At 34.6% G+C, this 13,553-nt stretch overlaps 1 protein-coding gene across 1 annotated transcript; it reads right to left on the reverse strand.

The window, feature by feature from the left end:
• Positions 1-4,216: 4,216 nt before the first annotated feature.
• Positions 4,217-11,814, reverse strand: LOC100444322 (olfactory receptor 5K1). Its single transcript, XM_054551115.2, has 2 exons — positions 11,708-11,814; positions 4,217-7,577 (listed from the first exon to the last, which is right to left on the reverse strand). Exon 2 carries the CDS (start codon positions 7,564-7,566, stop codon positions 6,640-6,642), a length of 927 nt encoding a protein of 308 aa, XP_054407090.1. The 5' UTR covers positions 7,567-7,577; positions 11,708-11,814; the 3' UTR covers positions 4,217-6,639.
• Between the last annotated feature and the right edge of the window lie 1,739 nt (positions 11,815-13,553).

Raw genomic sequence — 13,553 nt, forward strand, 5'->3', positions numbered from 1 at the left:
CACAAGTCTCAATAAATTTAAGGAAATAGAGAATATATCAAGTACTATCTCAGACCACAGTGGAATAAAATAGGAAATCAACTCCAAAAGGTACCCTCAAAACCATGCAAGTACATGGAAAGTAAATAACCTGCTACTGAATGATTGTTGGGTTAACAATGAAATGAAGATGGAAATTAAAAAATTATTTGAACTGAACAATAATAGTGACACAACCTATCAAAACTTCTGAGATTCAGCAAAAGCAGTCCTAAGAGGACTGATCATAGCATTAAATACCTACATCAAAAAGTCTGAAAGAGCACACATAGACAATTTAAGGTCACACCTCAAGGAACTAGAGAAACAAGAACAAACAAAGCCCAAACCCACAAGAAGAAAGGAAATAACCAAGATCAGAGCGGAAATAACCAAGATCAGAGCAGAAATAAATGAAATTGAAACAATAACAAAAAATACAAAAGATAAATGAAACAAAAAGCTGGTTCTTTGAAAAGACAAATGAAATTGATTGACTGTTAGTGAGATTAACCAAGAAAAGAAGAGAGATCTAAATAAGCTAATTAGAAATGAAATGGGAGATATTACAACCGATACCACAGAAATACAAAACATCATTCAAGGGTACTATGAACATTTTCACATGCACAAACTAGAAAGCCTAGAGGCGATAGATAAATTCCTGGAAATATATAACCCTCTTAGATAAAACCAGGGACATAGAAACTCCAAAGAGACCAATGAGAATCAGTGTTATTAAAATGGTAATTAAAAAATTGCCAACAACAAAAAGTCCAGGACCAGATGGATTCACAGCTGAATTTCATCAGACATTCAAAGAATTGCTTCCCATCTTATTGGAACTGTTCCAAAAGATAAAGAAAGAAGGAATCCTCCCTAAATCATTCTATGGAGCCACTATCATCCTAATACCCAAACCAGGAAAGGACATAACAAAAAGAAAAAAAAAGAAAATTACAGACCAATATCCACGATGAACATAGATGCAAAAATCCTCAACAAAATATTAGCTGACCAAATCCGACAGTATATCAAAAGATAATCCACCATGATCAAGTGGGTTTTATACCAGGGATGCAGAAATGGTTTGACATATGCAAGTCAATTAATGTGAGACATCACAGAAACAAAATTAAAAACATAACTCACGATCATCTCAATAGATGCAGAAAAAGCATTTGACAAAATCCAGCATCCCTTTATTATTAAAACCCTAAGCAAAATCGGCATAGAAGAGACATACCTTAAGGTAATAAAAGTCACCTATGACAAACCCAGAGCCAACATTATACTGAATGAGGAAAAGTTGGAAGAATTCCCCTGAGAGCTGGAACAAGACAAGGTTGCCGACATTCACCACTTCTATTCAACATAGTACTAGGAGTTCTAGCCAGAGCAATCAGATAAGAGAAATAAATAACGGACATCCAAATCAGTAAAGAGGAAGTCAAACTGTTGCTGTTCACTGATGATGTGATCATATACCTAGAAAACCCTAAAGACTCCTCCAAAAAGTACCTAGGTCTTATAAATGAATTCAGTAATATTTCGGGATACAAAATTAACGTACACAAATCAGTAGCACTGCTATACACTGACAGCGATGAAGATGAAACTCAAATCAAGAACTCAACCTCTTTTATAATAGCAAAAAGAAAAACAAAACAAAACAAACAAACAAACACGTAGGAATATACTTAACAAGGAGGTGAAAGACCTCTACAAAACTGCAAAACACTGCTGAAAGAAATCACAGATGACACAAATAAATGGAAACACATCCCATCCTCATGGATGGATAGAATCAATATTGTGAAAATGACCATACTGCCAAAAGCAGTCTACAAACTCAATGCAATTCCCGTCAAAATACCACCATCATTCTTTACAAAATTAGAAAAAACAATGCTAAAATTCATACAGATCCAAGAAAGAGCTGGCATAACCAAAGCAAGACTAAGCAAAAGGAATAAACTTGGAGGCATCACAATATCTGAATTCAAACTATACTATAAGGCTATAGACACCAAAACAGAATGGTACTAGTATGAAAATAAACACATAGACCAATGGAACAAAATGGAGAACCCAGAAATAATGCCAAATACTTATAGCCAACTGATCTTTGACAAAGCAAAGAAAAACATAAAGTGGGGAAAGGACACCCTATTCAACAAATGGTGCTGGGTTAACTGGCAAGCCACATGTAGAAGATTAAACTGGATCTTCATCTCTTGCCTTATACAAAAATCAAGTCAAGATGCATCAAAGACTTAAATCTGAGATCTGAAACTCTAAAAATTCGATTCTAGAAGATAACATCAGAAAAATCCTTCTAGATGTTGGCTTAGGCAAAGACATCATGACCAAGAACCCAAAGCAAATGCAACAAAAATACAGATAAATAGATGGGACTTAATTAAACTAAAATCTTCTGCACAGCAAAAGAAATAATCAGCAGCCCAAACAGACAACCCACAGAGTGGGAGAAAATTTTCACAACTTTGCATCCGACAAAGGACTAATATCCAAAATCTACAAAGAACTCAAATGAATCAGCAAGAAAAAAACAAATAATACCATTAAAGTGGGCTAAGGAATAGATAATTCTCAAAAGAAGATATAAAAATGGCCAACAAACATATGAAAAAATGCTTGACATCACTAATTATCAGGCAAATGCAAATTAAAACCACATTGGGATAATACCTTACTCCTGCAAGACTGCCCATAATTCAAAAATAAAAAATATTAGATGTTGGCATGGATGTGGTGAAAAGGAAACACTTATGCACTGCTGGTAGGATTGTAAACTAGTACAACCACTATGGAAAACAGTATGGAGATTCCCTAATGAACTAAAAGTAGATCTACCATTTGATCTAGCAATCCCACTACTGCGTATCCACCCAGAGGAAAAGAAGTCATTATATAAAAAAGACACTTGCACACACATTTATAGCGGCACAATTCACAACTGCAAAAATATGGAAACAGCCCAAATGCCCATCAATCAATGAATAAAGAAAATGTATACCATTGAATACTACTGAGCCATAAAAAGGAAACAAATAATGGTATTCGCAGCAACCTGAATGGAGTTGAAGACCATTATTCTAAGTGAAGTAACTCAGGAATGGAAAACCAAGCATCGTATGTTCTCACTTATAAGCGGGAGCTAAGCTATGAGGATGCAAAGGAATACGAATGATACAATGGACTTAAGGGACTCAGGTGGAAGGCTGGGAGGGAAGTGAAGGATAAAAGACTACACATTGTGTACAGTGTACAGTGCTCCAGTGATGGGTGCATCAAAATCTCAGAAATCACCACTAAAGAACTTATCAATGTAACCAAATACCACCTGTTCCCCCAATACCTATTGAAATAAAAATAAAATAGAAATACCTATAAATTAACACGTGTTAATCTTTTACACATAATGAGGTAAAGTTATGATATTAACTGATGAGTCAACAAGGAGATTCACGTTATCATGTCATTCAATATGTCAGTTCCTGAAGTGACAATGCTGTCTAGGCAAGTAAGAATTGTCAGAACTCAAATGTTCCTAAGTGAACCAACCACTTCTAGAATTACTTTCCCCTTAACCATTTCTCCATGCTTCACTCTAGTGTCTATCTTCGGCCATTGTTCCAATATCTCACCCACTAATTTTCTGATACAGTAAACATGCTTGAACTTTAGTGTGAAATGATCTTGAGAAAGATGTGATCGATTTCATGAAGTGGATGAAAATTGTGTTGGATAGCCACTTGAATGAAATGTAAAGCCCTATTGACAAGTAGGTCCTTGCAGACATAAAACAATTAAAATGTGAAAAAAGAACAAATGAGAAAAATATAAACAAATTCAAAAGAGAAAAATTTGTACAATAAAGAAGTGATGCCCCTGTAGTGTCACTGTTTTTTTTAAAAATCAGTCTATTATTATTATTATTATAATTACTATTATTCCTTGAAGTAAAAAGTTAAATAAAGGTTGTTTTGAATTTTCATACTTTCATTTTCTGAAAAATAATACCAAGGAAAATCCTCTATATTTGATTTACTCTTTTTAAAATTTTAAAAAAATTATGTACACATTTGTAATTATAACTAAACTTTGATTAAGGATGAGATAAAATATTTATAATTTTTAATTTTATTTTTCAAAATATTGTCTTAAACATGTCTGTTTTCCTATGCATACTATAAAATGAGCTGAGATTTTAAAATATTCATTTTATCAGACATTTTTCTCCCATAACCTGTAATTCTCAGATAAAGCCTGCCTGTAATTCTGTCTTACTCAATAACTATGCCTGCCGTTTCAGACAGTAACCAGGGCAGTTCATATTTATTGATATAAGAAAAGGAGGCCAGAGCCATAAAACAGTGTTATCCCTCACTTTTTTTTTATTTCTGAGCATACCTTTGATATTCCAGACAGAGAGAATAGACTAAGACAGAATCTCATTTCTGAGTCCAATTTTATTCCATAAAAGTACATTCGGGAAACATTTGTAATGATGTGAAAACTGAGTATTATCGTAGAATTAAGGATTCAGTCAGTTGGGAAAAAAAGCAACATCAAGAAGGGAAGAGTTCGTGTTGCCTGGAAAAGGTTCTGTGGTTTCAATTCCTAGGGGGTGTCCTGGCATGGAAGTGGGGTGACAATTGCTCAGGGAGGTTTGGTGACTTGTGTGCAAAAGGGACCTTCAAAAGGGACCCATGTAAGCTTTCAAAATCCTACATCATACTGGTATTGTGTAGCATCGGAAGTGCAAAAATGATGCATTTCAACATTTCCTGGACCCACTGGGAAGAGTTTAAGAGAATTTACTCAGAAATTAGCAGATGAAGAGTAAGAGAGAGCCAGCCAACCCAAAGCCTTGTGGGTTGGATAAATAGATATTTTAGCTGAAAATCGATGTAGCCTGAGGAGTAGACATCGACGTAGACACCTGAAGTGATGGTGGCATGAAGAAATAACCAGAGGGTCAAATAGGCTCAAATATCTCAGAGAATCATAGCTTGGACAGAGCTCATATATAATCTGGCACCTGTGCTTAGTGCCATGATACCAGGCAAGGACCTATACATTTATATGCGATGAAGGAAGGATGTAGGTAGTGTTGGGTAAATCCTAAATTGATGGAATTTAATTTGAAACAAACAAGATCTTCACATGTCCAAGTATAATTGGAATGAACTAGGTTAGATTTTCTTGGAGGTTACAAAGAAAAACTAGGTGGTTATATTTTTGCATTGATGAGTTAGGGAATTGGAAATTCATCTGCTCTCCTATTACTTTTTCTGTACAGACTCAGCATATTGATTTTTCCTGTGATGCCAGCCTCTGGTGGCTGGCTAACCTGGAGCACTTGACAATTGCTTTCTGGGAATTTAGACAGGTCCTCAGAGCAAGAGGTGGAAGGGAGATTTTTTTTCTATTATGTGACATAGGTCTTTCTTAATCCAGAAGTTAGTAACAAAAATTGTGGCAACATTCTATTCTTTAAGAAGATGGAAAAACTGGCATTTTTTGTAACTGATATGGCCCAGCACCCAGAACAATGCCTACCTATAGCAGGATTTCAATAAATATATGTTGAGTGAATAAGGAAAGTAATTTTTAAAATGATATCACATTAAGGTCATTACTCTACCCACAATCCCAACTTCAGGTTTTGCAATAGTGAAAAGAAAAAAAATTTAGATAAGCTCTACCTACAGTTTAACAATGCTACGTTTTACATTTCTATATATAATATACCCAGGGTAATGTCTCTATTGTTGAAACCTTTCCTCACCTCTCAAGTAGGATCACAGAGACATTGAGCCTAACTCACTGACAAAGAAGCTCTTCAAATCCTACATGAGGTTTGAACTGCTTTTCTGGAAGTTTATGTTATGGTATCTTTATGCAGGTAGATATGGGAGTAGATAGAACTCTCTTAATGTAGCTTGTCTTGAAAATTGACATTCTGTGTTTAATATTTAACTCGGTAATAATTTAAATTTGGAAATCTGATATTCACTATTATTTGACACCTTTGTTTTCCTAATACTTCCTTTCTAACTACAGCAATGTCCCCATAATGCTATTAAAATTGATTTCTCAAAATTTGCTTGCCACGATTTTGTTGCTCATGGATGTAAGTGATTTTACTGGTTGACCATCACATAATCTTAAACTCTTTCACTTTAACCATAATGCTCATGCTCTAAGCTATTAAAATAGCTTATCTGGTTATCAATGCTTAATGGAATGGTCCTTTGAACTTGTAACTTCCAGTTTTGCTGTGTTCTTTTGGATGCTTATCATCCCTGATGCCAACACAGACCAAGAGCTTGATAACATACTACATTGTTACTTGAATGAGTTCAAAATTAGAATTTCATTTTTGTTATTTTGAATTAAGATTTACCACAGTTTACTCTTTTTTTGTATATTTTACCCTTACCTCTTGCCACTTAATTTGAATGTATTCTTATATATTAAAATTTTACTTATAATTTGTGCATTTCCCCTGTGTAATTTCACATGGAAGTTTTTGCTGCATTTAAATCATTAAGCTATAGTAGATGTCACTTGTTTCCATCTTTCTTGAGATTATTTCTTCATCAGAATTTTTCTTAAGACACTTATTACTTCCCTATTTCTCAGGCTATAAATGAAAGGATTTAGTAAGGGAACTACTATTGTAAATAAAATTGCAGCTGGTATATCTTTATCCCCTTCTTCAAGCAAATTTGGTCTAATGTACATGAAGAAAAGAGATCCATAGAATAATGAAACTGACAAAAAGTGGGATGCACAGGTAGAAAAAGCTTTGGCCCTTCCCTCTTTGGATTTCATTTTGAAAATAGTAAGAAGAATATAGAGATAAGATATTAAGACACTACCTATGGTAAAGACTTGAACTGAACCTGAGAAGATGAATAGAACCAGTTCATTGATATAAGGATCAACACAAGAGAGTCTATACAAGGGAAGAATATCACAGTAAAAGTGTTTGATGTGATTCGATCCACAGAAAACTAACCTAAATACAAGCCCTACATGAATCATGGAATGCAGATTTCCAGCTATGAAGGCCCCTGTGGTCATCTGAATGCAGAGTTTCTTGGACATCATGATGTGGTACTGCAGTGGGCTGCATATGGCCACATAGCGGTCATAGGCCATTGCTGCCAGAAGAAAGCAGTCTGCAGTTTCCACAGTGCAAAGAAAATAAAACTGGACTGCACACTCATAGAAGGAAATCCTTTTGTTCTCAGAAAAGAAGTTCTCTAACATTTTGGGGGTAATGGCACAGGCACAGCAAGAATCCACAAGAGCCAGGTTTCCCAGAAAGATGTACATTGGTGTGTGAAGCTGACAGTATGTAAATATCAGTGCCACCAAACCAATATTCCCCACCACGGTGATCAGATAGATGGCAAAGAACACCACAAACAGCAGAGTCTTCAGCTCAGGGTGATCTGTAAATCCTGTGAGGATAAACTCATTCTTCATGGTATGATTTTCTTCAGCCATTCCTGACTTGTCTGAAAAAATGTGGAGAAAGAAGGCACTAATTTATAATATGCCACAATTATTGAGGTCTCTTTGGCTTAAAGGAAGGAGAGCATCTTCCACAATGTTTCCTCATGTTGCCTGGACTTTGGTGCATGCCCCATTCATGGGGAGAATGAATTTCCATAAAGGAATTACCTCTTTGGCTAGTGATAAAATATATTTTCAGCACCTTTTAAAATCATTTTTAAACCATTTTAATAGTACCTAATAGTAGTTTTTCAGTCTTTCTGTCCTTCCACCCTCCACTGTCAAGTAGGCCCCACTGTCTGTCGTTCCATTCTTTCTGTTCATGTGTACTCAGTGTTTAGCTCTCACTTATAAGTGAGAACATGCAATACCTGGTTTTCTGTTCCTCCATTAGTTTGCTTAGGATAATGGCCTCCAGCTCTGTCCATGTTGCTACAAAGGACATGATCTCATTCTTTCTTATGGCTGCATAGTATTCCATGCTGTGTATGTACCACATTTTCTTTATCCAGTTAATTGTTGATGGGCATTTAGGTTGATTCCATGTCTCTGCTATTGTGAATATTTCCAGCACATTTTGAGGAAGAAAGACATCAGATTATCTTCACAAAGGTGGCTTTTGAGGTCTTGACAGAAAGATCCAGAGAACAACACTTCTCTTATGGGTTAAGTAAAGCTGATCCATAATTTAAATGTCAGCAATTAGTATCAACATTCCCCAAAATTTCAATGAGTATATATGTACTGATTAACAATGTTGTTTAAAAGAGTATTTTTATATGCCAATGTTAATAGCAGCATTATTCATAATAGTCAAAAGGTGGAAACAACCCAAATGTCCAAGGATGATGAATAAATAAATGGTGGTATATACATATAATGGAACATTATTCAACCCTAAATAGGGAAGCAATTCTGACATGTTACAACATGGATCAACCTTGGAGACATAATGCTAATTGAAGTAAGCCAGTCAAAAAAGGACAAAGATTCTATTATTCCATTTACAGGTACCTATACTAGTCAAATTTATAAAGACAGAATATAGAGTGGTGGTTGTCAGTGGGAGGTGGGAACAGGGAGCTATTTCTTAATGGTTACAGTTTCAGTTTGGGAAGATAAAGTTCTGGATGAGTAGTGGTGATAGCTGTATTAATACAACATTGCAAATGTACTTAATTCTATTGAACTACACTCAAATATGGCTAAGATGATAAATTTTATGTATTTCCTACCACAATAAAAAATTTAAATGCCTATTTTCAGTTGTATATTCTTAGTAATTAACTATCTCAAATACTACTGGAGTGTACACTTAAACATAACATGCTTTGGAAGCAGGCTATTTTTAAGGTATTTTTACCCCTCTGGGGTGGGGAGGAAAAGGGATGTGGACAGAAGTGGGGAGGAGACAGAGAGATTAGGGGAAATGAGAAAAAATGCCTACACTAGAAACCATCCAGGTTATTTATAATACAATTTATGCATACAATTTAAAATTATTCATGTGCGCATGAAATTTAAATGCTATCAAAAATTCAAGAAAAAGGTTAAAAATTGACGAATTTATTTATATATGTCAAAAATCATAAATAAAAATTAAGCATCAAACAAAAACTGGGAGACTGGAATAAATAGGATATTGTTTCTCTAGTTGTATTTTAGGAAGGAATCAGTACAAATAATCACTGTTCCTGTCAATGGCAGGAACAGAAAAATCTGAAGGAAATATAATTTTTTACAAATTAAAAATTTTTAACTTCATTACTAATCAGAGAAACATAATTTGAAATAGCTATGAGGCTATATTTATTTTGCCTATTAAAATGGCAAGATGTTTTTAAAAAGAAATGATAATATATAGTGTTATCTAAAATTGGTGCAATTGTTGGAAAATAATTTGTAATAAATTAAAGAAACTCTTAAACATTCACATCCTTTGGCCAATAATAATGAATTGACCAGAAAGAAATAATTAGATTCTCCCACAAAGATTGACATAAAATGATGTCCATTCTAATTTCATTCATAATCATAAAAAATTCAAAACACCCAAAAGTGGTGGTATAACTATTTAGTCAGTTATGATGAAATAAATGTGAATCATTCACAAGATGGCATATTGACAATCATTAAAAATGCTGTTTACCTTGAAGATTATTGTAATGATAAAATAGAAATACGTTATGTAAAAAAACAAAATAAAAAGTTTTATAAACAAAATAATTGCAATTTCGAAATAAATGCTTACATATGAAGGTTAAAAAAATAGCATGACAATACATCAAAATATTACTAGTTTTTTATATGCAATAAAAATTAGAGGTCAATTATTTTTCTGCTTTATATTTTCCTCCATTTCAAATTGTCTGCAATGGCTATTGCTTCAATAATCAGGAAAGAAATTTTTTATTAAGTAAATAAAATGGCATGCTCTTAGGTCTGCAGTGTTTTATAACTTGATTAAGTGCACAATAATCATGGGAATTTAACTAATGTTTTCTGCATTTTACAATTCTACTGTGAATAATGTTACAATGGATTCACTGAGCAACTGCCTACTCCACTTTTATGATAATGGCATCACCAGTTATAAATAATAGTAATTTGCTGGCAATCCTGCATCTCAAACTATTCAGGCATATGTTCACATCATGTGGTAATGCAATCTTAAGGTCACCTCCTCTATGGAAGCAATATATCTTTGGTGTCAATTTTACTCTTTCAAATGTCATGTGTTTTCATTGTATTCCTAGATTCTAGGGTGTTCACATTTATTAACATTTTGGGATATTTTAAAAACTTTCATTATCTACTCATTATATGTACTTATAGACAAAGAGTTCTTACCTATTGGGGAGCATTTTGTTTCAATCTACCTTATTTATCTTTGTTACTTTGGGAATCATGTATTAATTGAGCTGATAGTCATTGGATGCCTGCTTTATGCTACCTACTTGCTTTGAAAGGTTAACTGACCCTCCTAGATATTTCTAGATAGACAGTTTTCTGGATATTCATTGACCACAACTATACTCCGAAGTTTGGGAACAGAGGAAAACCATTTTGGAAAGATATAAAAAGATCTCTTCTTTTTGGTTTCTGAAAGTATTACTAACTTTCAAATCTCAGATTACTTGAAGATGGTGTATATATATATATATTTTAAAAAGTTTATTTTTTGAAACAGGGTCTATACTGTGTTGCCCAGGCTGGAGTGCAGAGGTACAATCTTGGCTCACTGCAACCTCCACTTCCCAGGTTCAAGGGATTCTCCTGCCTCTGCCTACCAAGTATGAAATTACAGGCATGCGCCACCCACTTGGCTATTTATTTTTTGTATTTTTAGTAGAGGCGGGGTTTCATCATGTTGGCTAGGCTGGTCTCAAACTCCTGACCTCAAGGGATCCTCCTGCCTCAGCCTCCCAAAGTGCTGAGATTACAGGCATGAGCCACCGCACCCAGCTGATGTATCTTTAAGATCAATATTTTTAAAATAACATTTGAAACTTATGTAATTTGAATAAATTTTTCATTAACTGCCTTGCCCTTGCCAGCTTGAAGTTATATAATATAAAATTTCCTTCAGTTCACCCAGTTGTCCATTGGTCAGATAGAAATAAATTTTACATTGATATTTTATTTCTCTAAGAATCAAAAAGAAACTGGAACATTCCCCAAAATTATATTGGGATTTGAAAGACTGGTTTGAAATTATAGTTCTTACTTATATAATTTGTTTAATACATAAGAATGCCCAACACAAAAATTTTAAACACTGTTTCATTGTAGAGGTTAATAATTCATTTCATCAAGTTTATAAGTAATAGGACAAACTACATTATTCACATAAGTTTCAAAGTCTTCATTAATGTATTCTGTTATTACTATAAAAGTGTGCTTTTATCTCTTGGTATAAATTTAGGCTTCTGTTGAATTCAGAACTGATACAAATGAATGATAGTCATTTGTCTAAAGCTTACACAATAGACTTTAGATTTAGAAATAATTTAAAGAGCTTAAAACATTGAAAAATTAGAGTTTTAAGAAAAAAACCTTAAATAACTTAGAGAAAGAAATGTTTCATGTGATTAATATTTCTAGCAAAAATAAGTTTTAAATTCTTTCTCACCTGAATTTTCCCTGATAAGAGTTTTAAAGGGGCCAGTTGGTTGCCTGTTAACAGTTTTTAAAGTAGATCCTGCAATTAAACTCTGTCTTCTTGATCACTTAGGAGAATAGTTTTACAAAGAGGTTGATGCCAATATTTATGTCACCGGTAGAGAATGGTTCGGATGTTCGAAATAATTCTAAAGGGATTTAGCTGGCATTGACTTCAGAGCATAGCCTGAGAGACCTAATCCTTTGAACATCAGAGACCTACTAAATTGGAAGAGCACAGTCTGAGAGACGTAATCCTCTGAACATCACAGACCTTACTCCTTTGAGACCTAAAGAGTAAGGCAAATTCCAATTTCTAAACAAATTTTAAGAGCCATGTTTTGGGCACACATTTACCTATGTAATAAACCTGCACGTCCTACACGTTTCCTGGAACTTAAGATTTAAAGAAAACAGAAATGTTTTAATTTTTATTCATTTGAGTTTATACTATTTATCCTTACCACCAATCTGAACATAAGATCCTTAGTGGGAAGAAAAAATCCCCACTGCAGTGGTCAGCCAAGGCTTCATGGAGAAAGTGGGAACTGAGCTAGGATTGAGGGCCTCAGAGAGGAGATTGCTTGCTGTGATAATAAGATGAAAGCGGCACCTTTCCCACCTCTTTTTAATAGCAGTATTTAATTTGCAGAATCTTCCTTTGACGTTTTATTCATAATGTTGCTAACTTTATACCTTAGTCACTAAGATAAACTTCAGAAAATTTCTTCCAAATCCAGAAGCAGCTGCATGAAAGCCTTCTTTCCTCATAATACCATCCCTCTTTCAGGACTCTGCTATCATTTTGACGTGTGTTTTTATTTGTATGTTTGTTTCTTTTTTTTTTTGATGGAGTTTCGCTCTTGTTGCCCAGGCTAGAGTGCAGTGGCGTGATCTCGGCTCACTGCAACATCTGCCTCCCAGGTTCAAGTGATTCTCCTGCCTCAGCTTCCCGAGTAGCTGGGATTACAGACATGCACCACCATGCCTGGCTAATTTTGTATTTTAAGTAGAGACGGGGGTTTCTCCCTGTTGATCAGGCTGGTCTCGAACTCCTGACCTCAGGTGATCTGCCCGCCTTGGCCTCCCAAAGTACTGGGATTACAGGCATGAGCCACCACACCCGGCCCATTTATGGTGCTATGACTCCTACTGATTAATTGATTGCCCACAAATTTCAAGTGTCCATTTGTTTAGGAGAGCTTATCCGGATTTACTGGGGGAAAACCTCCACCAAAGGAACAATGGAAGAATGATGAATATTGCTCCTACCCAGGAAACTATGTAGGGTCAGTGGAAAGATTCATAGGAGTCAGTGAAAAGAATCATGTAACTAATTTCTTGTTACTCTGATTTTCCTACAAATTTATGAAAATTTTTATGCTTTCTTTAAAATTATGAAAAGTCCTCATATTCAGAACTACAAATCAGCTTCCACTTATTGTATCATTTATTCATGCATTCATGTAGTAAATACTATACGGTGCCTACTTGTTACCATCATAATTATTGATTCTGTTCTCATGGAACTTACATTCTAATCAAGGGGAGCAGGCAAGCATATATAAATAAATACATGAAGAAGAAAAAAGCAGAAATTACTAAGTGCTATGCTGGAGGTAAGATAGGGTGGATGTGATAAAGAATGCCTAGGAGTTACTTTAGATACAATGATTAGAAAACATGTATAGGAAAAAGGTGAGCAGTCAAGCTGAGACATGAGTAGGAAGAAGTCAGCCACGGCAGATGAACACGGTAGGTTATGGAGGAGAGGTAGTGAAAATTCCTCAAGGCAGAAATCACCTATGCATATTTGA

This window comes from Pongo abelii, chromosome 2, assembly GCF_028885655.2.
Source record: "Pongo abelii isolate AG06213 chromosome 2, NHGRI_mPonAbe1-v2.0_pri, whole genome shotgun sequence".
NCBI classification, from domain to species: Eukaryota; Metazoa; Chordata; class Mammalia; order Primates; family Hominidae; genus Pongo; species Pongo abelii.